This window comes from Prorops nasuta, unplaced genomic scaffold (assembly GCF_024137725.1).
Source record: "Prorops nasuta isolate Cenicafe-Biocafe unplaced genomic scaffold, Cenicafe_Pnas_1.2 PNAS00024, whole genome shotgun sequence".
Taxonomy (NCBI): Eukaryota; Metazoa; Arthropoda; class Insecta; order Hymenoptera; family Bethylidae; genus Prorops; species Prorops nasuta.
The window spans coordinates 1,488,247-1,515,726 of NW_027116821.1; the positions used below are offsets into that span (position 1 = coordinate 1,488,247).

Genomic DNA, 27,480 nt, shown 5'->3' on the forward strand with positions numbered 1-27,480 from the left:
TATCTAAAGGCTAATGCGAAGACATAACATTATGAGATACTCAGTATAATTCAATGCAGGTGAATCAGAAAGGGTAAAATTCTATTATTTATATAATAATATTCTCCTAATATTTATCTTCAGAATAGGTACATTATAACTCCTAACCCTATGTTTGCTTCATATATAAGGTCTAATGGTGTAAAAGTGCGCAAACTCAATATTGAAACATATACAACATTTTATTAACAATTTTAAAGATGAAAGAGCACATTCATGTCAGTATAAACCTTCGATCATAATAATTAATTTAGGAATGACCTTAAGTTGGAATATTTAATCTATGTACTCTTAAGCACACTGCACAGTTTTACATCAACTTATCCTTTTATATCACTAATTTCTTCATAGATTATTGTAAGCATGGTATGAATTTTTGAGCATGTATAGGTTAATCTACGCAAAAGTATCACACCTAATTACTGGCAGAAGCTCATAGCTGTCCTAATAGTTTTTATAAACACTCCTCTCTACTTGTAACCATGTGAGTATAATTAATGGTTGAGCAATAAATTCTATGCCATATTTGGGGAATACTTACAGCTTCAATTCTAAATTATTTTCCTTTCTACCACTGGATTTGTGTATGCCATTACTTAGAATTAAAAGAACAACATACGCTCTATTTATTTACTAAATGTACTTTATTTATCTGTCTGTTGCAGATTTACTACGTTGCTTATGTGGTTATAGACTACAGAAATAATGCAAAGACAATGTTGATAGACTTCGAGTTAGAAACCGTATTCAAATATATTTCATCCAGATATTTTTCAAGCATGTGCAACTTTTTCGCTATAATTAAGAAAAGCTATTTATTGTTTAAACTCTTTTTATTTTAACAATGTTTTCTACAGTGAAAACTTCAGATCTCATTAGATGGAATCAGCAACATTATAAAGCTTAAATCACGAATTAATTTAATATAAAATATTAATATTCAGTTTGAATAATTGACAATTAAAAATTCTTTCTCTTTTCTTATAGATGCGTAATTTGTGTATATAAACCTTATGTTTTCTGAAAATAAAGTATATACAAAATTAACTAGCAGGGTTACTAGAATATGTAGTGTAGGATTTGATGAAGAAGGGATGAAAATCGGGTTTGTTAGCAGCAGAAATGGTTTCAATATTTGATGGGAGACTGAGAGATCAAGGGAGAGATGGAATGATATGAAGAAAGGTAAAAAAGTTATATGAATGAAGGGGATGAAAGCGTTGATTAAAGTGGCTTAGATTTCAGGTGAGTGAGATGATTGAGTGAAGGAAGAGGAAAGAGAGAGACAGGAAAGGAAACTTAAAGAAAGATATTGAAGAAATCGAAATAGGAAGAGAAGGGGAGAGACAAAAAGTATACCAAAATCTATATTAATAGAACATAAGTGGTTTATGATATAAAAATGGTAAGCAATATACCGAAGGAGTAAATGAAGAATCAATGAGAAGAGTGTCTGATTATAGTAAAAGTAATATTATAAAATCAATATTGATGATAGTTTGGCCGCAGTTTGTTATTATATACCCCAAGGGTTTAGACATTAAACTCTTTATAACGTAGAAGTATTTAATTCTGCATACCTTTATTCTTGTTTAAAATTTTTTTCATTTTTTTCATAAAATTTGTATGTTTAAATACAGAGAGCGCAATATAGTTTTTCAATAACGTGCTTTCTGAAAATATAAGTCTATATTCTTTACAGAATTCATTATAATCATTAAATGGCGGTGGGACTCTCTTGCCATTCACTAAAATATTGCTGTGACTCAAATGCTCTTCATAATATAAAGAGAGAATGTCTTTTAGTTTAGCTGTAACAAAAATTTCCAATTACCACACTTTCTAAACAATAAAATTATAATATACTATGTATATTATAATATTAGATTAATTTTTCTTATGCTTACTAATAAATGTGTGCATATTAGGACGAGAACCCATGATTTCCTTAAGAAACTTATGGTACCTCTCAATGCAATTATTAGTTCTAGTTTTTTGATTATGCACAGATAGAATATTAGCATCAACTTTTTTTATCCACTGTCGTTTCACATAATTTAAGAGCGGTTTTAACTCATCAAATATTTCCTTCTCACTTTGAATATCGCAGTATATACAATCTAATGCATGATTTATTAAATGGGGTGGCAGTAATGGTATATTATAAAGTTTGCGCATGACCATTAAAATTTTAAGTTTCTTATTTATTTCCATATTTATCATATTATGAAAAACATTTCTTTTTTTCGCATTTTTTCTTATACTCTGCTAAAAAAAAGGTATATAAAGTATTAATTTGAAACATATACAGGATGTGGCAGAATGTACTAATAATATTGTTTTAAATTATTACCGCGGCCTGAGACAGAAAAAAGCATCTGACAAAAGGTTTATGTCCTGAAAGAGTATATATCCTGTTACTATTTGTTGATCTTGAAACTTCATTTAAAGATGTTTAATTCTAGTTGATCTCGAAAGCTTCTCGAAATATTATATTAATTTATTATTCCATCCAGTTGTTTGCCAGATTATATTTTAACTTAAAAGTACTGTATGTAGGTGAACCATTATACGTGTAGTATTTTCAAAAGCTCTTGAGATAAAAAAAAATAACAAAGTACCTGACGAGCGCTTCAAATTATTTTCTGAAGTCAATTGAATATTACCAAATTGACTACTCTTTAAGGCCATAAAAAATTTTTCTTATGCTTTTTTTCTTAGACCGCGAGAAAGGCCTAAAAAATCGTGATGACCACTATATTGTATATTCTGTATAATTATCTATATGCTATTACATAATTTTATAAATCAATTATAAAGTATTAAAAAACTTACGTAAACAAAATGAAAATAGCATCCTTGTAAATGTGTATTCGGAAAATGAAAAGAAATTGCATTTTGTAAACCTTTTTCAAAATCTGTGATGATTTTTTTTGGGTTCAATTGTGGCACAATTTTCAATTTTATAAATTCAAAAATCTTATTGTATGTATTTTGTGTCTTCCTACTTGCTAAAATCCATATAAATGGAATTGCCTGCAATAAAAATTATTTAAATGATTTGCTTTTGTAGAATCTCTAATTCTTAAATCTTTTTATAATAATTTACAGCATAACCTTTTTACTTTTGTTCTATATTTAAACTTTAAATTATTGAAAATTGGAAAATAAAGAACGCGCTTAATGAAAACAGATTATAATTTACTTTTCCATTATAGTCAGCCATAATCGTAATAAGTTGCCTACAATTCTTAATTTTAGGCCTCGTTTCAAAAGTTCCATCGATGTAACAAGTTTCTGTATTTTTTAGTTTACGCGTCAATTTTTTATCATGGAAAATCACAAAGTTAACCATGTTATCTTCGAATTGATAACAATGTATTTTATGCAGTTCATTTATTATATTAAATTTTAACAATTTTTTCCACTTCCTAGAGGATATAACATTTTGTAATCCATTTAACGACTTCAGTGTCCAAGACTTATCGCCGGATTTCCACTTTTGGAGTGACTTTTCTATTTGTTTAAATGGGCATATTCGTGCGATTCCAGGCTGCCTGCAGAAAATGTATGCCTTTGTTAAATATACTATAGGCTGAAGGCAGAGAACCGTCCATAAGCTTTTAGGGATACCGTAAGCGTTACCGCAGTTTAAGGCAGTGAAATCTGTAAGGTAACGCCGATAACAACCTCAGTCTCACTAGAGAACGCATTACGTTATGGATTTCTCTACTAAAAACAACGATTACGGTTACGGTATCCCTAAGAGTCTACAAACGGTTCTCTGCCTTTAGCCGTAATTTAACTTACAGAGTAATGTTAGCCATGTGAGATTGATTGACAATCTTTGGATGGATTAGATAGCTTATATAGAATATCCTATTTTAATTGAACTACCCAAATGTCACCTAATCTAATTGTCCCATAAAATAATGTTAAACAATAGTTGTTTTGATTTCGAGGGTGACACAAGATGATGGCATTGCGTTCACTTGGAAAGATCATTGCACGGCAGTATTCATGTTGCTTTCAGTTTTTCAAATAGAGCGGTTTTAGTATTATTACATTATTCTGTAGCTAATCTCGAGAAATTTTCAAATTACTTTTTTAATTTTTGCATTTCATCCAGTGGTTTATGAGACACTGAATTAAAACTGCAAGTATAATTGTAAGTTTAACTGAAGTAATGGACGTAAAGGCTACCCCAAAGACGTATAATCACTCATCTACGTATAGATTTAAATTTAAATATCTCGCAAAAGACTAAATGAAATGCAAAAATGAAAACAAAGTTTTGGATAGCTTTTAAGGCCTGCTATAAGAATGAGTAAAAATTTATGTGGCCTTTCAATTAAAAAACTTAATGTGATCTTAACATAGCCATTCATATGAATTTTCCATGTCAACTTTACGCTTGCTTCGCTATTATTTGTCCCATTTTAAGCAAAACAATTATTGTTTAACATATATTGAAACAATAATCATTTTTGGAAATGATCGAGAAAACAAATTAAAACGGGGCACCCTGCATATTCGACAAAAACTGCAGCGTGTTATTATTTAAAATTGTATCATTCAATAGAACTTTCTTATTAGGAAATTTTCTTATGGTTTTCAAACATAAAAGCTGATTTATCGAGTTTAAATCGCGTCGTGTTATTAATACGGATGAAATATAATTTCATACATTTATTATTAATGTAGTAATAGTATAGAATGACTAATATTTTTTTATCAACAGAGTCCTATTGAGTGATAATTAACTTCCGGCAATTGTGTAATACGTACTTCTTCACACAAGCATTATATGCTTGTTTTGGAGTCAAAGGATAATCCATTATAGCATTTTGCAAACTTTGCCTGAATTTTGCTTTTTTTTTTAAGTCTCCTAATATTTTGTGATTATGGATCTTCCCAGGATAAAAGTTTTCTTTTTTCGTTATAAATTTAGCTGTGCCCGGGCAATTTTTTATGACACACTTTAAATATCTGTGAAATGTATTAAATTAATTTTAATAATAGAATAGTTTGTACGTATACTGGATTTCCATTTAAAAAAATACTTATATAGTTATCAATAAAACATTTGTAACAAATATTATTCTAACAAAAGTTGTTTGACTTATTAGAGGGTGGTGCAACATAACATTTTTGTTTCATTTAATCGACTACATGAAAATTATCATGAGTTATTTTAAATGGTATAGCCCAATATATTTCTACATTTTTTTGTAGATGATCTCAAGAGGTTTACAAAACACTATATTGATCTACCATTTATCCCGTTTTTCAATAAAAATATTTCGTTTTAAAACTGCAAAAAAAAATGTAGGTTTATCGAAGCAGTGTATGTGCGAGACCGTATCCCTCATCACACGCTTTGTCGCTTTCCTATGTAAATTGTAATCGAAATAATCAATTAACAATTAAACGAAAATTCATAAATTAATATAGTATTTTGCAAGGTCACTGAAATTATAGATTACAATAAATGAATATATAAAACCATGAAATATAATTCCTTTCAAAATATATAAAGCATAAATGAGCAAAATATATTTTTAACAAGATGTATGCTGTATGGGAGACTGAAGATAACAATCACGTAGATTTAAAATGATAAGATCTAACTTAGGGTATATATCATTATCTGTCTTCCGCGAAGGTAACAAAATTATGTCTAAAATATTATTGATACAAAATGCTGCAATGACAAATGATTCTTGTATATTCTGAAAATAGATTCTTTTATGCTCAAATTTTCTGGTGGATAAATGTTCATTTTTCTATTAAAAAGTCACAAATAATGGTGGTTTTCCAGTTAGTCTGAAAGTCAACACAATCAGACACAATTAAATACAAATGTACATTGCATGCCACACCAACTATATATTTGTATCTAGTTGTGTCCATTTTCAGGATTACTGCAAAGCAAGGAACGTGTAGAATTATTTAGGCTAAAGGAAATTTATAATGCAATTTGAAAGCTTCAGGAATTTTTGACAACATTTTTGTGAAACATTTCTATTTAAAAAACAATGATTTTCTGCATGTTACATATAATACTTATTAATTTATTAGGTAAGGTAGTGTAGTATATATGTATAATATTTGGTATAAGAATGCAACCTCTTAAGTTTCATATTTTCCAGAATAAAGTTATCTATATATTTTAAATTAATTTTTATTTTAAAAGAATATAAATTGTTCAAAATTATATAATATTGGTTAAAATTAACGTAAATTGTACATTTTTAAAGATATAAGTTAAATTTTTATTTTGTACGAATCTCCTTTAACCCTTTCGCTTTCTTAAAGAGATATTAATGGACCTCAAAATTTTTGTTTGGTCAAATGATAAAGGTTGACGAAATATCTCTCCTAAGATTGGGAAGGTGTTAATTATTAAGATGACTGATGAATCAAGAGAAATACTATTATCAAACCAATGTGAATTAAAGCTAACAACATTATGACATTAATATTCAGATTGTCAAAACTTACGTTGTCGTGATACCTTTATTAACATTAAATATACTTCTATTAATTTGATAAGCATGGCCATCTGGGTATATCCTGTTAGTACCTTTATAAATATTTTTGGTAGTATTCATTTTTATATAATATTTCTTACAAGGAAATGATGACACCCAACGAAAAACGACAAATCTATCGCACAAATTAGTTATTTTTCATTTTGTCAATTGTTTTTATCAATGAAATACAATAACGAGTGTTAAATAAATATAGATAAATATACATCTAATGCATTATTAAAGTTACACATAACGACGCAACGCATAAGAAAAAGTACAAATAAATGTTTTATAATATAAAAGTATTTCAACGAATAAACATATAATTTCATACAGTATGTGGTGTTTAATTCGGTCCAGAGCATGAATGTAAAACTTCATTGTATCTTCGCAAATTCAAAATATATTAATTTTATTCAAAAAGCTTTTCTGAAAGTGCAGGTTTCTATATGAATCTAAGAATATAAAATGCTAAAATTGGTATAATATATAATGAACGAAGCTAAGCGAAGTTTTACATAAACCTTGGGCGATATAATTATAATAAACCCTATAGAAATGGCTGTTTATAAAAAATAATCCTTTATAAAAACTAAGAAAGTTATTGGATAAGAAATATAAAACAAATATTCCAAGTCTGAAAAATTTTAATGCACAATTTAATTTAATTTTATAATAATTACCTTTAGGTAAACGCTGTTTTCAAAGTCTAGGGTAAAATACGAAGGGAAGACGTACTAAGTTTAAGATTAAATAAACAGTTTTGTGTTTTTCTTTTTGTATACAAGACTTATCTTACCAGAATCAACAGGAATATTGCAAAACCATTTATTATACTCGCTTTAAATCATATGTAATTCAATGCTATTAAGACACTCTTCTACATAAATGGTTAATATTAGTTAAAGATTCTTAAATGAAAACTTTCTTGTCCGAAATATTAAAATTACTTTCAATAAATAGTGAATAGAAACGTTCTTAAGCAATATAATATAATTACTACGATTGAAATAAGTAATTACACCAAATACAGAAAGTATTTGGTTTCAGAAAATGCAAATTAAGAACTAATTTGTTCGTCCACATTGCAAACAAAAAATTTACTAAAATCTCTAATAACATGATAATAATTAAAATCAACATTCGTTCGATTATCAAAACATGTACCTTTGCAATTAAGATAATTGAAAATAAGCTGGCCTTTTAGACAAAAAGAGAATAACTATTATTTCTTAATTATAGCCAAAAAGTTGCACATGCTTGAAAAATATCTGGATGAAATATATTTGAATACGGTTTCTAACTCGAAGTCTATCAACATTGTCTTTGCATTATTTCTGTAGTCTATAACCACATAAGCAACGTAGTAAATCTGCAACAGACAGATAAATAAAGTACATTTAGTAAATAAATAGAGCGTATGTTGTTCTTTTAATTCTAAGTAATGGCATACACAAATCCAGTGGTAGAAAGGAAAATAATTTAGAATTGAAGCTGTAAGTATTCCCCAAATATGGCATAGAATTTATTGCTCAACCATTAATTATACTCACATGGTTACAAGTAGAGAGGAGTGTTTATAAAAACTATTAGGACAGCTATGAGCTTCTGCCAGTAATTAGGTGTGATACTTTTGCGTAGATTAACCTATACATGCTCAAAAATTCATACCATGCTTACAATAATCTATGAAGAAATTAGTGATATAAAAGGATAAGTTGATGTAAAACTGTGCAGTGTGCTTAAGAGTACATAGATTAAATATTCCAACTTAAGGTCATTCCTAAATTAATTATTATGATCGAAGGTTTATACTGACATGAATGTGCTCTTTCATCTTTAAAATTGTTAATAAAATGTTGTATATGTTTCAATATTGAGTTTGCGCACTTTTACACCATTAGACCTTATATATGAAGCAAACATAGGGTTAGGAGTTATAATGTACCTATTCTGAAGATAAATATTAGGAGAATATTATTATATAAATAATAGAATTTTACCCTTTCTGATTCACCTGCATTGAATTATACTGAGTATCTCATAATGTTATGTCTTCGCATTAGCCTTTAGATATTTTCATTTTAGGTAGGGCAGCTTAACGCTTCACTCTCACCATGTTATGCCTGTGCAATTTAAATTTCTCCAGTGTAACAATATAATGTTACGCTTAGAAATACAATTGGATTCTGTAAAGATTAAATAAAATTTACACAAAGATATTTTATTCTTAATTCAAAGTAAACTACTATGGATATTTAAAAATATACTTATCGAAAAGGATATTTGAAACTATTGCTTGATAAAATTGCTATTGGCTTTGGCCAATTATACATCTGTAAAAATTGACAAGTGTAAGGTTATTTTTGGAGATTATATTTTCAAAACATTTTATATCCTTCAAAAATATGAACTTTTTATGTGCGTCCCTGTATTCTAGTAACTTTATTATTGCGCACTCTAACAGTAAGTGGATGAAGCATATGCTTCGATTATAAATTTGTAAAGTGGAGACTACTATACATTTTTAACAGCCGCCATTTTAGGCCAAATGAGGGTGTACCTTTCTTTTAAAATAATATTTACTTTATCAACACTTTTTTTTATGTAGCGTTGAAGCATTCGTCTGCAGTTGGCGAACGAAATTTCAGGTTCTATTTCAGGATTACTATAATATAAGTTCAAAAGCATTATATAAATTAATATAAAGAAAAACTTGAAGAATAATCATTTTATTATATTATACACTCAAATAATATATATAATAATAGAAGCATTCCTGAAACTTTCCAAGAACGTTTCTAATACTAAGGGCATTATGAGGAATATACTCTTTTTATTGAACTAATAAAATGAAATATTATAAACGAAAATTTAATATGCAATATATTACATATACCCACACTTACTTCAAAATTACCGAATTATAAATTTGTTTAGGTTTGATACCATTAACATTTGACTTATTTTTTATTTGCTTATAAAATAAAGATTTTTGATTGCCTTTAGTGTCAGGCTCGTGGTTATGACTGTTATGAGGAATGGGACATGGGTGAAAATGATTATTATAAAATTGTCCATTAGCCTGACAATTCAATTGTTTACGTTTAATGCAATACAAGTATCTAAAAGAAATAAATATTCAAGAAGGAACTAAAAATGAATAGGATATACCTTCATTACAATTTTTATAATAAGTACAATTTATAATTTTTTCTTTTTTTTAATAAAGTAGCGGTATTCATTAAAAATCCATAATTATGTCTTTCCATTTTTTTGTACTTATGCTTGTATAAATTATAAGTTATCTTTGCAAATATATAAAATTTACGCTATTCTTCTCGGAAACAGCACATTCAGAACCTAATAAGTTTTACACGTTTCCATAGAAATGTAGGAGTGGGGATTTAAGAAAAATAGTAAACAAATCATATTTTTGACATATGTTCTGCCATTTATGAAGTTGCATAAATACAATAATAAGTTACTCACAAAAGAATTAATTTATATTTGAATTCCTACAGGTTATATGAAAATGTTGCTGAAGGAAACTAAAAGTGAAATAGATCAAGTTGCAAATAATATCTACAAGAAGAGAGAGACTAAAAAAAAAAACAATAAATTTGAACGAAGAAATTACTACCTTTTACACTAAAATAGAAAGGATTGAAAATAACGAAGAAAGAGATTCGCAGATACTAATATTAATGGAAACGTTTTCAAGTATAAAAGAATTAAAAAAGCAAGAACAATTAAATATGTTAAAAAGTGTAAAAGACATGGGTAAGAGAAAAGAGGAAATTGAAATCACTCAAAGAACAAGCATTCAAAAAATTGTTATAGATAAGTACTCACGTGACAAAGTCATAGAAAAATTAATTAAAATTAAAAATAAATACCAACAAAATGATGGCGAAGTCACATTTGTAGTTATGAATGACAATGAATAAAGATCCAATGAATTAAGAAATATACTGCCTTTCCATTATTATTTGATATTCTCGGACCATCTGTATTAAGTATACAATTCATTCAAATTGCTGTTCCTTTGATACTTGATAATTTGATACATATATTGCTCCATACTTTTCACAAAACCATTATAGAATTAATCTGCAAAAGAATATATAACATTTAATTGTTTATCAACAAACGCCATTGAGTTGATTTGAATAAGTTTGAAGATGAAATTACTAAAATTTGCAAGAGAGAATAATACAAAGTTTATTGAATAGTTTACAGTTACTAATCACTTTAGATTCAATGGTTTATTCACTTTTATATGCAAATAGTGACCTGTAATTATATATATATGTTAATATAAATTTCATAAAATAATAACATATAAAGTAACCTATACTAAACCTGGTACATGTGGTCTAATAGATACTTTACATTGGCTTATGTATTACACTATATAAATTATAGTATGTTTATTACATTTATTTTGTTGCCACAGCAGTATTTTAAAAGATTGCGACTCACATACACAGAGCAATTTTGCTGTTGCTTAATATGTTCAGCGTAAGTATTTTTACAATGTTCTTTGAATTTATGTTACAGTTTCTTCCTGTTAACCTTCTCTATCCATGCATCAATTGATAAATTCATCACTGTGCAGCTTGCTCTTTCTTACAAACAAGCGAGAAAAGCCTAGTCTTCAATTAAAGTAATCTGCAAAATCAAATATATATTTTAACAAAGAATTTTGCTCTTATGTTAACTTAATCATGCAAAAGCTAATATAAATATAAAATAACTTATCTATTATCGCATTTCCATGATTTTACTTTCATATAAAAATACGCCACGTTAGAAAAACTAATCCTTTTAAATAACCATACTGATTACACTTTTTTGCTTATTTTATATTAATTATTCAATTTCCACTACTTTATTCCAATTCTTAACAGCGTATCACGCAATACATAAACATTTCCATGACACATGTGTAAGTGTACATATAAAATTGCTATGAGATCACATCTTGAATAAAATATCTCGTGCTCTCAACGTTGCCAACCCTGTAGAGCAAAACTACCACTCATGGGTGGTAAAATGTCGCCGTCCCCTCGATTCCACACTATACTAAGTAAACTCAACGAACAGATAATACCCTCAGCGCTCAGCTCAAGGACCTCGAGAAGGACCTAGATAAAAAGGTCAAGGGAGAGGTCACTACCTGTTTCCTATCAATTTATTTTATACTATTCAACATTGTAAAATAACTCTACGAGGACAGAATAAATTTAGTTGTACCAATGTGATTGAATTTGCTTATCGCAGTGTAAACCCATAACAATATAGTGAAATTTAACAAAAAAAAGCCTAAAAATTAAAATTTGAGGTTGTTTTGAACAGAAATGTCGTTTTTTTTATAAACAAAAGGAGAAAAAATTTATTTATAATGGTTTTTTTAATGAAGTTTGAGGTATACTTTGCTTATTGCTGAGGCCAATAAGTTAAAAAATGTATTTGCAAAATTTCCAGTAAATTAGACAAATAATTTTTTATTTGCATTTCACGACGCGAAAAATTAAACGTTTTGAGAAAAACGCGTTTAAAGTTTTTGGACTTAAAAGTTCTGTTTACTAACACTTTTATGAATTTCATCCTTATCAAAGTTTAATCTGTTTGCGTACATGTACATATATGTATTGAATAATATTCAAATAGCAAATTATGTATAAAGCTTATTAGGCCAAACAAGGCATAAGACAAAACTGCGAACTCGTTTTCTTATTTCATCTCATATATGCGTTTTGAGAGTATAGCTTCGATAGATTTGTAAAGATTCTTAAATTATTTTTTTTCACTTGAAACTTTGGGAATATATTCTTCACATGTTAAAGAATCTTTTTACAATAAAAAATTGTTAACAAACAATTTGTAAATTACTCTTCCACCTTAATAATAGTCATACTTCTTTAAATAAAGTATCTATATATACAGGAATAACGAAAAGTGTGGAATGTTACATGCTGCCTCACTCTCCAGTATCACCATATATGAGCTAGACGAAATAAAAAATAAAGCAATGATATTTGAATATCAGGTAGACATTGAACTTAACTTATTGATATAACTATATTAAAACATAGATTTTAAATAGAATATACATTGGAGTAAACATTCCTATCCTGGGTGCAAAGAGAGCATCCCTATACCTTCTCTACCTGAATTATCGCTTATAGAGCAATAAACCAAGAACTATCTATACAATTTACCCTTTTCAGACATCTTTTTTTACATACGAGGAAATCCATCTGCGGTGCAAATAAGCCACCCGGGAGTTTCTCTTTTTTTATGACTATCTACGAAAACCCATCCTGCGATGCAAACATCCTGCTATCGCCAACTTTGTTTTTGGGAAAAATCTTCCTGTGACGTAAAAGAAGTACTTCCCGTCCAGAAAAAATATCCTTAGCCTTCCCTACTCGGTGTACCAAAAATTTCCTCAGCAAAGGAACAACATTCGCTAAACTGAAGATCTGATTGGTCCACAGGGTGGACGATGGACCCCTTCATTTTCTTCTCAAGGAGGGATAATTCATTAAAAGCCCTCGTTAGCCATTAGGCAATGTCTTTTTGTCTGTTTCGTCTTTGATCTTGTTTTTTAAGTTTTTGCTCTAAGCATATCAGCGAAAATCGATAATTATTTTAAATTAATTTCTTCATTTACTGATTTCTTTGGTGAAGTTTAGTGTAATTGTGTGAAAACATTTCTAAAAATAGTAAAAGTGATAAATAAAGCAAAATATAAGCTTTAAATTAAACTACATCATTCAACTACCATCTTCATTCCAATTACGTTTAGTGACACAGACGGTATCTCGAATATACAAATCATCAATAATAAAAATCTCTTTGTAATCCAAAGAAATACGGTTTATGGTTTAATCCCCAGATTAAAACGAGCTGTAGCGGTAAAGCAAAGTATCGTAAAACCGTCCTTTGTTCGATTTAAATAAGTGTTCGATTAGTGGATTATCAATAACATCTGTGAAATACATTTGAAGCATATATCAGAAAAATAGGGGTAAGTTTGTTACATAAAATCTCTCTTCTTCGCTTCTACTAACATTCTTTAATTTTTAAATTTGTAACAATTTCGTTGATATTTCTTTAAAGGATTTTGATAATGGAAGCTGAGCAAGAATTTTCAGTAAATGCCCTGTCTGAAAGCAGGGGTCAAATGTATTGAAAGATTTGGGAAACGGATCCTGCTTTGAAAGATTGGCTTCAGCCTCACGCTTCCAACAAGAAAGCATTATGCTCTATGTGCGAATCTTCCATTTCGGCGAACTATCATACATTATGAAAACACGCTCGAAGTAAGAAACATTTGAATTTGATGAGGCGTACAAGTAGCACAAATAGTTTGGACACCGTGGAAACTGCTTTAGAAATTCAAAAAAATGTAACAAGAATTGAATTAATTTTGACAGGATTCTTTGCAGAACATAACATAGCGTATCGTATAGTAGATCATCTAATACCTCTATTAAAACATTGTTTTCAGGATGTAGATGTTTGCAAAATGTTACGTTTGGGAGGAACAAAATTAACCGCGATGACAGGTGTAATAGCATCTTCGTATAATAATAAATTATGTATTACTTTACAAAAACGCAAATTCAGTATAATGACAGACGAAAGTACAGACGTCTCCAAGGTTAAAGTAATTTGCATTATTGTTAGATTTTTCGATGCAGAAATACAACGTATTCGTTGCGCCTTATGGGATTTAATTGAAATTTATAGAGATGAAGATAGCAATGAAACAGCAGAAAATTTATATAACAATATTATTAATTCATTCATTGTTTGCAACATTTCTTTAGAAAATATAACCGGATTTGGTTGAGACGGATGCAATAGTATGATGGGTTCACATAATTCAGTAGCGTCTAGATTTAGAAATGATTGTCCTAATATTACTATTTTGAAGTGCATATGTCATACTGCACATTTATGTGCGAATTATGCTTGTAAAATATTACCACGTGAATGTGAAGATTTAGGGCGCAATATTTATAATTTTTTTAAACTTAGTAGTAAGCGGCAACACCAATTTAAGGAATTTCACATTTTGTTGGATGCTGAAGTGCATAAAATGTTATATAGTGCTCAAACGCGATGGCTTTCATTAAAAGCAGTTGTAGATCGAATTTTAGAGCAATGGGAGCCTCTTCAAATGTATATCACACAGTTGTGGGAAGAACAGCATTTACCAGCAGCAGAGATAATTTACTCACCCATAACTCATCCATTCGTGAAATGTTATTATTTGTTCTTAAAATGGGTATTACCAAAATTTACAAAATTTAATTGACTATTTCAGTCTGAAAAAGTTATTATTCCATTACTTTACAATCAAGCAGCAGCATTATTTAAAGATATTCTAATTTGTTATATGGACAATAGCTATGTTCTCAGCACGAATGTGAAGGACATAGATCCTGATAACGAGCTTCATTTTCTACCAATAAATGAAATTTATTTAGGTTTAAAGGTAAATACCGAATTGCAGAAACCCGAGATAATACAACAAGCGGAACATGTACAGAATTTTCGTCTGAATACGTTTAATTTTTTAAAAGAAGCAAGCAAAGAGTTATAAAAACGTTTTGATTTTAATGATTTACGTTTGAGAGATTTGGAATGTTTTATTCCTCACAAATCTATTGATCCCCAATTTCATGTAACGGTACCAACATTAACTTCTATTTTTGAAATGTTTCCTCGTAATTTAGATTCTTCCTGTTTCACCAGGCAATCAGTAGATGATGAATGGCGTCTACTACCTTTCGCACAGCTACCACTCGACATTACAAATGAAAAGTTAATAGATGTTTTTTGGGTTAAATTATTAAATTATGATGATATTATGGACCTACAAAAGTACACGAATTTATCTCAATTTGTTTTAAACTTGCTTTGCTTACCTCATTCAAACGCTGAGTGCGAACGACTTTTTAGTAAAGTTAATTTAACGAAAACGAAAAACAGGAACAAAATGAAGACAACTACATTAAAAAATAATTTGACTGCGTGGGAATGTGTTAAGAATAGTGGTACTTGTAAATTATTTGAACCATCCGCAGATATGATAGATCATTGCAATCAAAGCATGTACATTTTAATACATCAAATACAGATAATGAAAATGAAGGTGTTTCCGATGAAGATTCAGAATACTTTATGCTGATGTAACGCCCGTTTCTCAAAATTGCGTAATTTACTGATATTTCAATTATTATCTTAAATTTAAAAAGAATATATAAATTTGTAACTTAATCTATAGTTTTTATTTGAATCTTCGATATTTGAAAATTCTTTAAATTTGTAAAAAAGTTATATGCTTTTAAATAAATAATGTTTATTCTTACAATGTTTTTCTTCATCTCATTTTCATTGCATAAAAATAATATTTTATTTATAAATATATAAAAACAAATAGCTAGATTTCATACAAAAATTATTAATATTATGAAGCACTGTTGAATATTTAATCAAGATCGGTTGAATAATTTTTAAATGAGAGCTTATGTTACTTCCTAAACTTTGAAAAACTATACATCATATTATTATTTTATTGAGTTTCTGTTATATGCATCATCATATTAATGACGAAAATAGCAGCTAATACAGCCAACGAAGCTAGCCAAGACGCCAAAGACCGATCCTGTTAAAATGGAATTTCAGCTTATCAAAGTCTTAGCAAAGATAAATTTTTCTCGATTGAAACTTCCATAAAAGACATTACTCTTCATCCTAAGTAATTAATAATATGATTTTATGTGTACTCAGTTAATTGGCATACGATTTTCGGCACAAATTATCAGTTTTGCAGGTACGGTAATCGAAATCTTTTAATTTGCAAGTGACTTTTCATGATTGGTCAACGTCCTTCCAAATTGACCAATCATATTTAGTCATTCATTCTCGAACGCATCTTAGATATACTTCCAGTTGAAACTACAGTTTGTATTCTAGACACTTGCTATACCACGTAGAGTAGTATATTTTGTTCTCGTCACTTACTATGCAGCGACCAAAATGGCGGACTTGGCAACGCTGCCCCAGGCCCTCCCGTGAGGCTGTGGGTGTTTCTATTCTGTGGATTGGATCGGATTGGATTGGCATCTAGTCACAGTCACGCAACTGTCAGCAAAAAAAGACTAGATTCCCTATAATCCGGTGTGTCTATTTCTGGTCGGATTGGATCGGATCGGATTAAGATGGCGGCGTCTATGGTCTGCTAGAGTGATGTGTCAAAATGACATTTAATACCAGTAGATCGAAGAACTGGAATATTAGCAATCAATGAATAATGAAGAGGTGCTCTCCAAGCGACAGAATATACTTATGCTGTTGTAATACACATTGATGCAGTTATTAATTCAGATGAGTATAAATTTCACTATTATATATGTAGAATTTATTGGAGTACGAGATTCTTTGTGGTTTCTATGATTTTTACAGGTAGTTTTCTTTATTGCAATCTTTGAGATGCCTATCAAATGAGGAAAATGGGTTAGATAGGATAATTAGGAGAGATAAGAAACTAGACGAAAGGACTGCAATTTGAAGAAAAATGCAAGAATTGTCCAACATTTGTTTATTTGAAGTTTAAGTGCAGCCTCCATTACTTGAACTATACAATTTTAGCCCATGGTTAATTTAAACTTGTTTAAATTAAACGGCCCTAAAGGTAAGAATCACTTTTCTTATTAATTCGTATGTCTTAATCGATTGAAGGAAAGCTAATACAATAGCAGTAAAAGAACGGGAAATATATAATGGATAATACAGTGGAATTAAATGGTGAGTAATATGTAACTATATATTAAAAATTGGCAAATAGTTACTATATATATATATTATTTGATAAAATATGTTAATGAATTTTTATATTAATTTTGATATAAGGTAAATACCAGTGGGATGAAAATTCCACTAAACTCTTAATTGAAGAAGTGAGAAGTAATTTCGGCAGGCTGGCAAATAATCGAATAATCCAAAAAACTGTTTGGAATGAAATAGCAGCTAAGTTTAGGGAAAGAGGCTATAATGTAACTAGCAATCAGTGCAATATTAAATTTAAGAATTTAAAAAAAAAATATAAGGAGATTAAAGATATTTTATCTCAGACTGGCGGTGCTCCAGTCCACTGGCAGCATTTTGAAATAATGGATGAACTTTTGAGACCATTACCTGAGATAACCCCCATCTCAATAGGTTCAAGCACCAGTGGATTCAGGCTCTCAGAGCAAGCAAATATTAATAACTATAGGAGGAGAGAGCATGACAGTTCCAGCGAGGATGAAATACAATACCTGTCAGGGAATGAAAATAGAAATAGATCAAGAAGGAGGAGACAACGAACAAGTAGTATAACAAATCAAGACTTATACGAACAAAGAGAGAGACATCATGCAGAAAATATGGAAATTAAAAAACAATTTTTAAATCTATTTCAACAATATTTAAATAAAGATCATTGACAGTACGAAGAAAGTGTATGTAATATTTGACAAGTATATATAGCTTATAACATTTGTATTTATTAAGCTGTATAATATTTAGTATTATTAATTATGTCCTTATTATTTACAGAAAAAAGTAATTTTTTAACTCTTTGACGAAGCCTGAGGTGTGAATTATTGAGGGATTAAATTTTATGACAACAGTGACTTGACAAGATTAATTTTGCTACATTTTATTTAACAAGAAAGCTTAAAGACAGGAAGGTAAATTTTAACACTTATAAGTATACATCTATATCTTATAAAATTTGTATTATAATTATATTAATAATGCTCTTATTATTTATATGAACAGTTATATACATCTTTAACTTTTCGACAAAGCTTGAAATGGAAAGTTTTGAAGTATTCAATATTATGACTACAGTGATTTAATAAAAACCAAAATAAAATTTATATTGGAGGTAAATTAGTAATTATTTTTCACTAATATAATAATATGAAGCTTTCAATTGTAATTAAGTGAAACTTGGACTTATAACTTAATTCTCCGGTTATTTCATGTTTAAATTCAATTCTCCCATGCATATATGACACATTTAAAAATAAAGTACATTTATTGCTGAGCTAATCGTTGAATTGTATGCTTATTACAGGTCTATATATTTTATAAATTTATACAAGAACAATGGGAACGTCATATAGTAAAATATATATATATATAAATAAATAAATAAAGATAAAGTGGCTGTATAAGGGCCCTGTCTTACATTTTTAATTTATAAAAAGAATGAAATAATGTCAAGTATTAAAAGGTATATAAATAAATACATAAATAAAGCGACTGTATATGGGCCTTGTCTTAATGACTTCAAATTTAGCTTAATAAATGAGCAATGATATCTCTTTTGTCTATACCATCTTCAAATTCGTAAGAGTTTGCTTCGTTATCATAAACTAATGAATCGAAGTCATCATCGCCATCTGCTTCTTCATTACTCAGACAAATGTTATGCAAAATGCAGCAGCTAATTATAATTAATGGTATCATTTCCGTATTATACATGTAAACATATTTTAACTTCCGAAATCGTCCTTTTAATATACCAAATGCTCTTTCTATTACGATGCGCGCTTTTGATAGTTGAGTATTAAACGTTTTTTGGGTATTATTTAAATGCCCATTATCGCGATAAGGAACAAGCAAGTGCTGAGACAATGGATAAGCAGAATCTCCTATCAAATGTGTATTTTCCGGAAAATATCTGTTAACGTTATTATCACTCAATCTTTTAATGTCACTTAGCTGCCAAACTCTGGCATCGTGGACGCTACCACAGAAGCCCGTAAAAACATCAATAAATCTCATCTTATGGTCACAAATTCCTTGAAGAACCATCGAATGAAACCCCTTTCGATTGACATAACTGTTGGGGTACTCAGTAGGACTACTTATAGGAATGTGACATCCGTCAATAGATCCTATGATACCAGGTATATTGCTCGCTGATAAAAAGCCATGTTGAATATTAATTAGTTGACTCTGATTGGGCCATTTAATATATTCTTGAACATGATCAAGTAGAGCATAGGCAACATTAAAAACACATTTCCAGATTGTTTGTTTGGAGAGGCCAAATCTGTCTGCTACAGATCTGTAAAAAAAATATGAAATCAATTTTCGTGTTTGTTTCTGTTAATCGGAAATATATAATTTAAATACAGAGTGTTTAAAAATCCATTGTATTCATTTCAAACTGTGAATAGGTGGTATAAAATGGAATCGAAAATCAATCTTATATCAAAATTGCATTAATAATCAACTTTTATATGTTTATGGTTACATTTTAAAATGATTAAGGGTCAGTGGTTCCACCTACATCTTAGTAAAACTTATCTATTTGGTAAAAAGTGCAAACTATAGTAAATAATATTCAATTTAAAATGTTATCAAATAAATAGATTTACGAAGAGGCTCACCGATAGGTGGGATAGTTAGTTCTTAGTCAATTACCTATATACTTCTTGGTTGCCAAATATCCAAAGAGCAATTGCAATTTGTTTTGCAACTGATATGCGAAAACTTCCTCTCTCAACTAAGTTTGGGCCAATGGTTGCAATTAATATTTCAAATGTTTCTCTATTGACACGAAAATGAGATTTAAAATCTAAAAAAAAAGCATAGAATTCCAAAATAATTTATAACATTAAATAGCTGATAATATATATTTTGTTACCTGTTAAGGAGTAACGTAAGGCAACATTTGTAAAAAAATTTGGAATACGGAAATGGTTTTGCCTTGTTATTTCTAATAATAACCCATCTTCCCCATCGATTATATCCAAAATGAAATTAATAATAGTAGATGGATCCATAATCCTCAGATTCTGTAAACATTAAGGCAACATTAATTATATTTATCGTATTAAGTATCAAAGAAAAATAAAATAAATACTTTATTATTTAATTTAAAAGATTTCTTATATTTTGACTGCTATTGTATTAGCTTTTCTTCAATCGGTTAAGACATACGAATTAATATAATAAGAAAAAGTGATTCTTACCTTCAAGGCCGTTTAATTTAAACAAGTTTAAATTAACCATGGGCTAAAATTGTATAGTTCAAGTAATGGAGGCTGCACTTAAACTTCAAATAAACAAATGTTGGACAATTCTTGCATTTTTCTTCAAATTGCAGTCCTTTCGTCTAGTTTCTTATCTCTCCTAATTATCCTATCTAACCCATTTTCCTCATTTGATAGGCATCTCAAAGATTGCAATAAAGAAAACTACCTGTAAAAATCATAGAAACCACAAAGAATCTCGTACTCCAATAAATTCTACATATATAATAGTGAAATTTATACTCATCTGAATTAATAACTGCATCAATGTGTATTACAACAGCATAAGTATATTCTGTCGCTTGGAGAGCACCTCTTCATTATTCATTGATTGCTAATATTCCAGTTCTTCGATCTACTGGTATTAAATGTCATTTTGACACATCACTCTAGCAGACCATAGACGCCGCCATCTTAATCCGATCCGATCCAATCCGACCAGAAATAGACACACCGGATTATAGGGAATCTAGTCTTTTTTTGCTGACAGTTGCGTGACTGTGACTAGATGCCAATCCAATCCGATCCAATCCACAGAATAGAAACACCCTGTGGCTCTTCTGTTACAAGCCACTATATTCTATGTAGACTGGGACTATATGTAAGATCACTCAATTTTAATGTCAGCCATTACTTTTCCTTATTTTCACGTTTTCATCACAGCAACAATTCGAACACGTCTTCCCAGTCAAGAAGCCGGAAGGAAGAGAGGGAACCCAGTAAACCTTACGAGCTCTTTAAGAACTAATAAATGACTCGTTAATTCTGAAAAGAGCTCAAAGATCAGTGTCGAGGTGCGTTCAAAATGAAGTCAAAAAGACTTCTTATGCAATCTTTTGCGTCTCATAAAAGTGCATCTTAAAACTCTCTAAACACATTCATTTATGATGCATGTAACGAAGTTCTTTTCGAGTTATATTAGAATACAATTCGAACTCTTTTAAATTGAAATTATTAGAGCTTCTTTAGAAACAAAGCTATGAGCTCTACATTTAAAATATTTTATGAAACGTGTAATAATAAGTGAGGTTATGAAATGAAAAGATTATTTAATATTTTTAGTGCCCATATATTATATTATTTATTTATTTACTCGCAAATATACTACATTATTTTTCTTTTTTCTGCTCATATCTAATTCTATCACCTGCATGTTGCAGCCAGTTCTTGAAAGTTTCATTTAACTCTGACAAGGTAGCATTGGAATGACATACCACAATTGTAGCTAGAAAGAAATATGAACTTTACTTATATTTAATTTAACGTTACTTTAAACGAGAGAATTATACCATCGTAGACTATACATATTGTATTTTATTATTGGTACATAAAATATAAGAATTATCACGATAATCATTTAGTATTAATTGACATATGTTAAATATTAATTGTAACATTAATATTTTCAATGAATAAGGCCTATTCTTTGCTTCCTATTTTTAACAGACATACATTTTTTTTATCAAATTAAAATCAAATTAGTATATACTTACTGAGTATAATATCTGAAAATTTGGTTTTCGCTAGAGTCAATGTTTCCTCCTTCGCCTTCTTCTGCTCTTTCATATTACTATTTCTTTTTGCATTGCTTGGTAGTCCAACCCATGTAACTTTATAGGCTATCTCATTTGTTAAAACTAGTCTCAATACATTTTTTAAATGTATGTTGAAATTTTTTCATCCAACTACTTTAATTTTTGATTCCTACAAATGATAAATGAGTAAAAACGCTATAAATACGGATAAACCATGTTAATATTGAATGCATAACCAGCAATCATAAAACTTACAAATTGTTGGCGAACAGTTTTTTTATTCTTAAGTTGGTGTTCAAATTCTTTTAATATTGTAATACTGTTGATAGGAAAATCTGGTAGGTCATCATACACCAAATCTAAGTTGGTATTATTGTTGGATGTAGAAGCTGATATATGGAGTAATGTGTCCAGCTTTTTATTTATTATTGCAAGCATTTCTTTTATTTTCTTGTCTTCAAATTTTTCTGAAATATACAAGTACTATTATAAATGCTGAAACATAACTTATACACTTTTATTTGTTGTGTCTCACAAACTATTCGATGATTATAAACTTACTATTTATTTCTTGATAACATTGAAGTGATGAAAAAGTATTCTCTTCTATATCGCTTACAGACGTCAGAGCTGTATCCCTTTCATTACAGTATGGAGGAGATGGGATTGCAGATGCTAATTATTTATAGTATGATGTAATTATTATATAATAGAAAATTTACAATTTAATATAAGTATATATCATTGTGCATATCTTACTCATAGCATCTATATCAACTTCATAATCTTCTGAATATAATTTTGTTTTCCCTCGACGTTTATTGGGTATATTATTTTTGGACAATTGCTGCAAATCCTGGCAATCAGAAGTTAAATCATATACAGTATCATTTTCCACTTTTCTTGCTTCCTCTAATGTATCTGTAATGAACAATTCAAATATTTAATTTAATTTAACCTCCATAGAAATTGAAACAGCACTGAATATGTGTAAAATTTACCATAAGGACCATAATATTTAGTAAATGTTTTTTTTTGCCAAATTTCCAAAGGTAATACATTTTTACAGATGGCTATGCTTGCATTTTTTGAAGGATATGAAAATGTAGCCGTCTCAAAGTCTACCCATGATGACGGAATAGATGAACACCAATCTTCCCCTGATACTACAACGCAGTAAGACATCTGTGAGACAAGAAAGAAATTAATCTTAGAAAAATGAATATCGAATAATTATAAATCCGTTAAAATATTCTACGTTAATTGATTGAAGGAATTTAAACTATATTAATTTTGTCGCTCAAACTAACATTTCTTCGTTTGGTCTTTCCAATTTAACTTCGTCTATTACACGTAGAATGAAAACATCGAACTGCAAGAACCCGGTATCAAATTCCCAAACAATCACTCCCACCGCGGGAATTTAGAAGTCATGGTGGTGGAAGAAAAAACTCGTCCATAGCAACTAAAGCGTGAAAGTATAAACTTATTATTATCAATTGAAGCGACATTTGAAAGAATAGGTTATTAAACTATAAAACAAATTAAATTTTTGCATAGCCAACAATAAATTTATGTAATATTTATGTTAATTTAATTTTATAATCTATAAAAAAATATATTAATATAATATACTATTAGTTTTTTACCTTAAAAAGTGTGCAGCAATGGAATAAAACAGTATTTTTCTTCAGTATAAGGCAATCGTACTGCTTTACTAACGATTTCATCATATTGAAAAGATTCATGTTCAATCCATATATTTCCTACGAATATATTTAAATTCTTAGAATTCATTGGATAATCTGGAAGACTCTCCATATTTTGTAATGTTTTACCAAACACAAATATCCTGTTTTCTTTACACGTAAAAAACTGTATTTGTATAATTTTTCCATTTCTTAAATAACAGTGCTGATCCGCTTTTTTACTACTTAATAGGCAAAAATTTTTAAATTGTAAGCCTTGGTAGGCATTATTGTAACCAAACGGTAATGTAGCATGTGATGCAGGCTTTATCAATACTGGATATTTCACATCATTTTTGCAATTCTCCGTTACTTGATTTGATATCTCTGTTAATCTATTATGCAATTGCTGAAGCGGTTTTGCATTTTTTTTAACTCTATTTTTTAATGAACTTAAAAAATTTTCAAATGGGAATGAGCTAAATGTGTCCAAACAACCATATAATTCTACATCTTTCGGTAAATGGATCAAATTATGAATATTAAAGCTCAAATTCTGTCGTCCATACAGTTGACCAAACCATGTCACAAAATATTTTAACAATTCTTCAGCATATTTATTTAGTTCTTGGCATTTAGTAGGATGGCTTAAAATAAATATTGCTGCATGCAAAGTATAAAAGTGCATTAAATTACTTTTTGGTAAAAACTTATGAATCACAGCACAAGATAAATATAGAAGGAATAATCGAAATTTAGTAGCTTTAAATCGTGCTATCTCCTCCAAATTTCGAGGTTTACGGGCGAATTCTCTAGGAACATATTGTGATAACAACATTAATGCGTTGGATAAATTTTTTACCTCAACTGATTGTAATTTAAATCCATTGCTTTCTTTAATCCATAACATCATCAGCTTTTTCGTCACCCCTAAACAGACCAAATGCATATAGTCAAGGGGAAACTTAGTAACCATTGGAAAGTTAATTTTTTCAAAAGGAGAGTTGCCAATGTGATGATGTGGATGTTCTTTAACTTTAAAAGAATCGTCAGTTCTTAATTGAGCAGAGGTGCTGTCAAATATGACTCTTGAGTTAATAAAGTCGCCTTGGACAGCACATTTGCTGCATCCTTCGTATCCACTATGACCTTTTGTTGCAGTAACAAATGATCTCGCAGGGCTATCACATATTACAGCTCTTATATCCAGAGTATAAGTTATATTATTATATACCAAGTTGTTTGTCTTTATATCATTATATTCATCTAAAAAAGGATTCAATAGCTCCTCAGTTGAAGGTTTACTGTTACCATGAAATATGCTAATTGCAAACACAGTTTTGTTTAACTGCGTAGGTTCATATATTAGACCTAGAATTGGCCAAACTTGACTTTTGGAGCTCTTCGTTAGAGGAAGCCCATCTATATTTATATTCAGTTTAATATTTATTGAGTCATTTGTGTCTATTTTGTAACCTTTCAACTGGTCTATTAATGCTCTTCTTAAACCATAATGTAAAAAGGACCCATTTTCTGTCTCTATAATATTGTTACTGCGAGGAGTGTGTACTGAAGTTCTAACAGACAGTGGTAAATTCAAATTAGCTTCATTTACTAAAATTTGTAATAATTTGTCTCCAGCTGAATGAGGAATATTACAGTTTATCAACCATGAGGCAAGAGACTTTTTTAAACTTATTGGTTCTCTTGAATAACTAATATTCAATAAGTTAGATACAATTGGTACCTGATCATTATCACTTTCCTCTGGCTGATTTAACAACGGATTGATAATATTTTCAGCTTCTGCTATAATACTATTCTCCCTTAAATTAATTTGATTAAAATTTGTATGAATATTCTGATTTTCGATAATTTCAACTTCCGATCTATGATTTTCACATGCAGTTGTGTGGTTCAATTGACTCCTAAACTTTTGAAGTCGTCTAAACTTTTGACTTTTCGATAATTGATAATAATCTGTTTTTACCTTTGGCATCTTGTAGTAATAATTGAAAGAAAATAGTTGTAAGTACCTATAATTGTATCACAAAATTTCGATAAGAAACACTGCACCAATAAAGTGTACCACGTTATAAATCATGCAGTATAAATTAATATATTATGGACGTTTAACGTGATTACATTATGCGAATGCCGAACTCTTCGATCCATTAAAATTTTTAATTTTTTAATAATTCGCCTAAAATTAATTAAATGTATACTTTTCATACAAAAACTTTATAGCGCGATGAAATAAAATACGACCGAATTTCAATCAAATGTATATATATATATATTTCATTCGATCATAAATAGGTACGTTCTATAATAGGTCTTTTAGAACACTTAATGGTGGACTAATAGAAAAGATTGGACAGAACACAGATCGAGCTATTTTAGATTTCATAAAATAACTGGGGTAAAAATAGTCTCTAGAAAGTCACTAATATGATACTCCAACAGAGCTCAAGTTTGAGAATTGTTTTAGAGCTCTTTTCTAATCGATGGTTTACTGGGAAGAAGAGATCATAGTTATACAGTCGCCCTACATTGGCGCTGTCGTCGCCTTACTATAGTTTCTTACACAGTATATTGTACTTATTGTAGTTACATTAGTATGGTATCTTAATGGTAAGTATAGTTTGTTCTAACCTATATCACAGGTTGCCACAGCCATTCCCCCCTAAGTAATTATGATATAATTAACTGATAAATGTTACTTTTTTCTTTTTGTACGTTTGTATTGGTTTATCCATGAGGTTTCCCCATTGATGTGGTTTGCAGTCTTCTTGTCTCTCTATCTCGTCTTCAGTGCTATCTTTGGAAATAAATGCAGGTTTTAATCTGTCAGTTGAGATGCATTTTTCTTCTCCCTCTGCCTTTATTTTGTAGATGCGATCATTGATTCTCTCCAGGACTTGATATGGGCCTCTATATGGAGCTTCTAAAGGTGCTTTCACGTGATCTGACCTGATGAAGACATACTCACAAGTGGAAAGATTCTTCAATTGAAAGATGCGTGATTTTGTATGATGAGCTGTGGGAGTTGGTCGAAGGCCTCTCATGATTTCCCTATGCCGGTTCACGAAGATTTCAGGTTCTGCAGCCAATTCTTGATGTACGAAGAACTCACCAGGAATCCGTAGAGTGGTACCATAGAGTAATTCTGCTGGCGAAGCACCCAGTTCTTCCTTGTATGCTGTTCTTAACCCTAGGAGTGCCATTGGCAATAGTTCAGTCCATGGAATTGAAGGACTGCATATTAAAGCTGCTTTAAGTGACCTATGCCATCTTTCAATGATGCCGTTGGATGCTGGATGATATGGTGTGGTCCTGATTCTCTTCGCGCCAATTAAGTTAGTGAGTGCTCTAAATAGTGCTGCCTCAAATTGCGGTCCCTGATCAGTGGTAATGGTTAAAGGTGTTCCATACTGGCTGTTCCAGTGAGTCATGGTTGCTTTGGCAATGGTTTCCGCAGATGTTTCCTTCAGAGGTATGGCAGTAGGCCACCTAGAGAATCTGTCGATAATTGTCAAACAATATCTGTATTGATTTACCTCTG

General features: G+C 29.7%; 4 protein-coding genes and 3 long non-coding RNA genes across 9 annotated transcripts; 2 read left to right on the plus strand and 5 right to left on the minus strand.

Moving 5' to 3' along the window:
- Positions 1–107: 107 nt before the first annotated feature.
- On the plus strand, positions 108–1,958 carry LOC136781718 (uncharacterized). Its single transcript, XR_010823967.1, has 3 exons — positions 108–523; positions 705–1,224; positions 1,278–1,958. It is a non-coding gene; the product is annotated as an uncharacterized lncRNA (long non-coding RNA).
- Positions 1,959–6,709: 4,751 nt separating this feature from the next.
- On the minus strand, positions 6,710–8,544 carry LOC136781713 (uncharacterized). The gene is made up of 2 exons (XR_010823964.1): positions 8,129–8,544; positions 6,710–7,947 (listed from the first exon to the last, which is right to left on the minus strand). It is a non-coding gene; the product is annotated as an uncharacterized lncRNA (long non-coding RNA).
- Positions 8,545–10,565: 2,021 nt separating this feature from the next.
- LOC136781714 (uncharacterized) lies at positions 10,566–11,439 on the minus strand. Its single transcript, XR_010823965.1, has 3 exons — positions 10,941–11,439; positions 10,770–10,871; positions 10,566–10,688 (listed from the first exon to the last, which is right to left on the minus strand). It is a non-coding gene; the product is annotated as an uncharacterized lncRNA (long non-coding RNA).
- Positions 11,440–16,855: 5,416 nt separating this feature from the next.
- Positions 16,856–18,850, plus strand: LOC136781708 (uncharacterized). 2 transcript variants are annotated; one of them, XR_010823963.1, is made up of 5 exons: positions 16,856–17,405; positions 17,511–18,100; positions 18,198–18,331; positions 18,423–18,531; positions 18,724–18,850. XR_010823963.1 is itself a non-coding variant. In XM_066740682.1 (5 exons), the coding sequence occupies exons 1-3, from the start codon at positions 17,381–17,383 to the stop codon at positions 18,083–18,085; spliced, it is 522 nt and encodes a 173-aa protein (XP_066596779.1). In that variant the 5' UTR covers positions 16,856–17,380; the 3' UTR covers positions 18,086–18,100; positions 18,198–18,331; positions 18,423–18,533. The 2 variants fall into 2 exon arrangements, 1 of the variants encoding a protein (XP_066596779.1); XM_066740682.1 differs by lacking the exon at positions 18,724–18,850 and having other exon boundaries at positions 17,511–17,653; positions 17,732–18,100; positions 18,423–18,533.
- On the minus strand, positions 18,448–21,130 carry LOC136781707 (uncharacterized). The gene is made up of 4 exons (XM_066740681.1): positions 20,633–21,130; positions 20,305–20,455; positions 20,082–20,235; positions 18,448–19,722 (listed from the first exon to the last, which is right to left on the minus strand). The coding sequence occupies exons 2-4, from the start codon at positions 20,441–20,443 to the stop codon at positions 18,945–18,947; spliced, it is 1,071 nt and encodes a 356-aa protein (XP_066596778.1). The 5' UTR covers positions 20,444–20,455; positions 20,633–21,130; the 3' UTR covers positions 18,448–18,944.
- A 382-nt stretch (positions 21,131–21,512) lies between these two features.
- Positions 21,513–24,293, minus strand: LOC136781777 (uncharacterized). Of its 2 annotated transcripts, XM_066740779.1 has the most exons (9): positions 24,066–24,293; positions 23,877–23,993; positions 23,538–23,692; positions 23,229–23,412; positions 22,987–23,148; positions 22,789–22,902; positions 22,483–22,694; positions 22,186–22,396; positions 21,513–21,917 (listed from the first exon to the last, which is right to left on the minus strand). In XM_066740779.1, the coding sequence occupies exons 4-8, from the start codon at positions 23,410–23,412 to the stop codon at positions 22,370–22,372; spliced, it is 699 nt and encodes a 232-aa protein (XP_066596876.1). In that variant the 5' UTR covers positions 23,538–23,692; positions 23,877–23,993; positions 24,066–24,293; the 3' UTR covers positions 21,513–21,917; positions 22,186–22,369. The 2 variants fall into 2 exon arrangements, with proteins under 2 accessions (XP_066596876.1, XP_066596875.1); XM_066740778.1 differs by having other exon boundaries at positions 23,877–24,293.
- On the minus strand, positions 23,878–24,864 carry LOC136781800 (uncharacterized). The gene has a single exon (XM_066740801.1). The coding sequence runs from the start codon at positions 24,862–24,864 to the stop codon at positions 23,878–23,880; it is 987 nt and encodes a 328-aa protein (XP_066596898.1).
- Between the last annotated feature and the right edge of the window lie 2,616 nt (positions 24,865–27,480).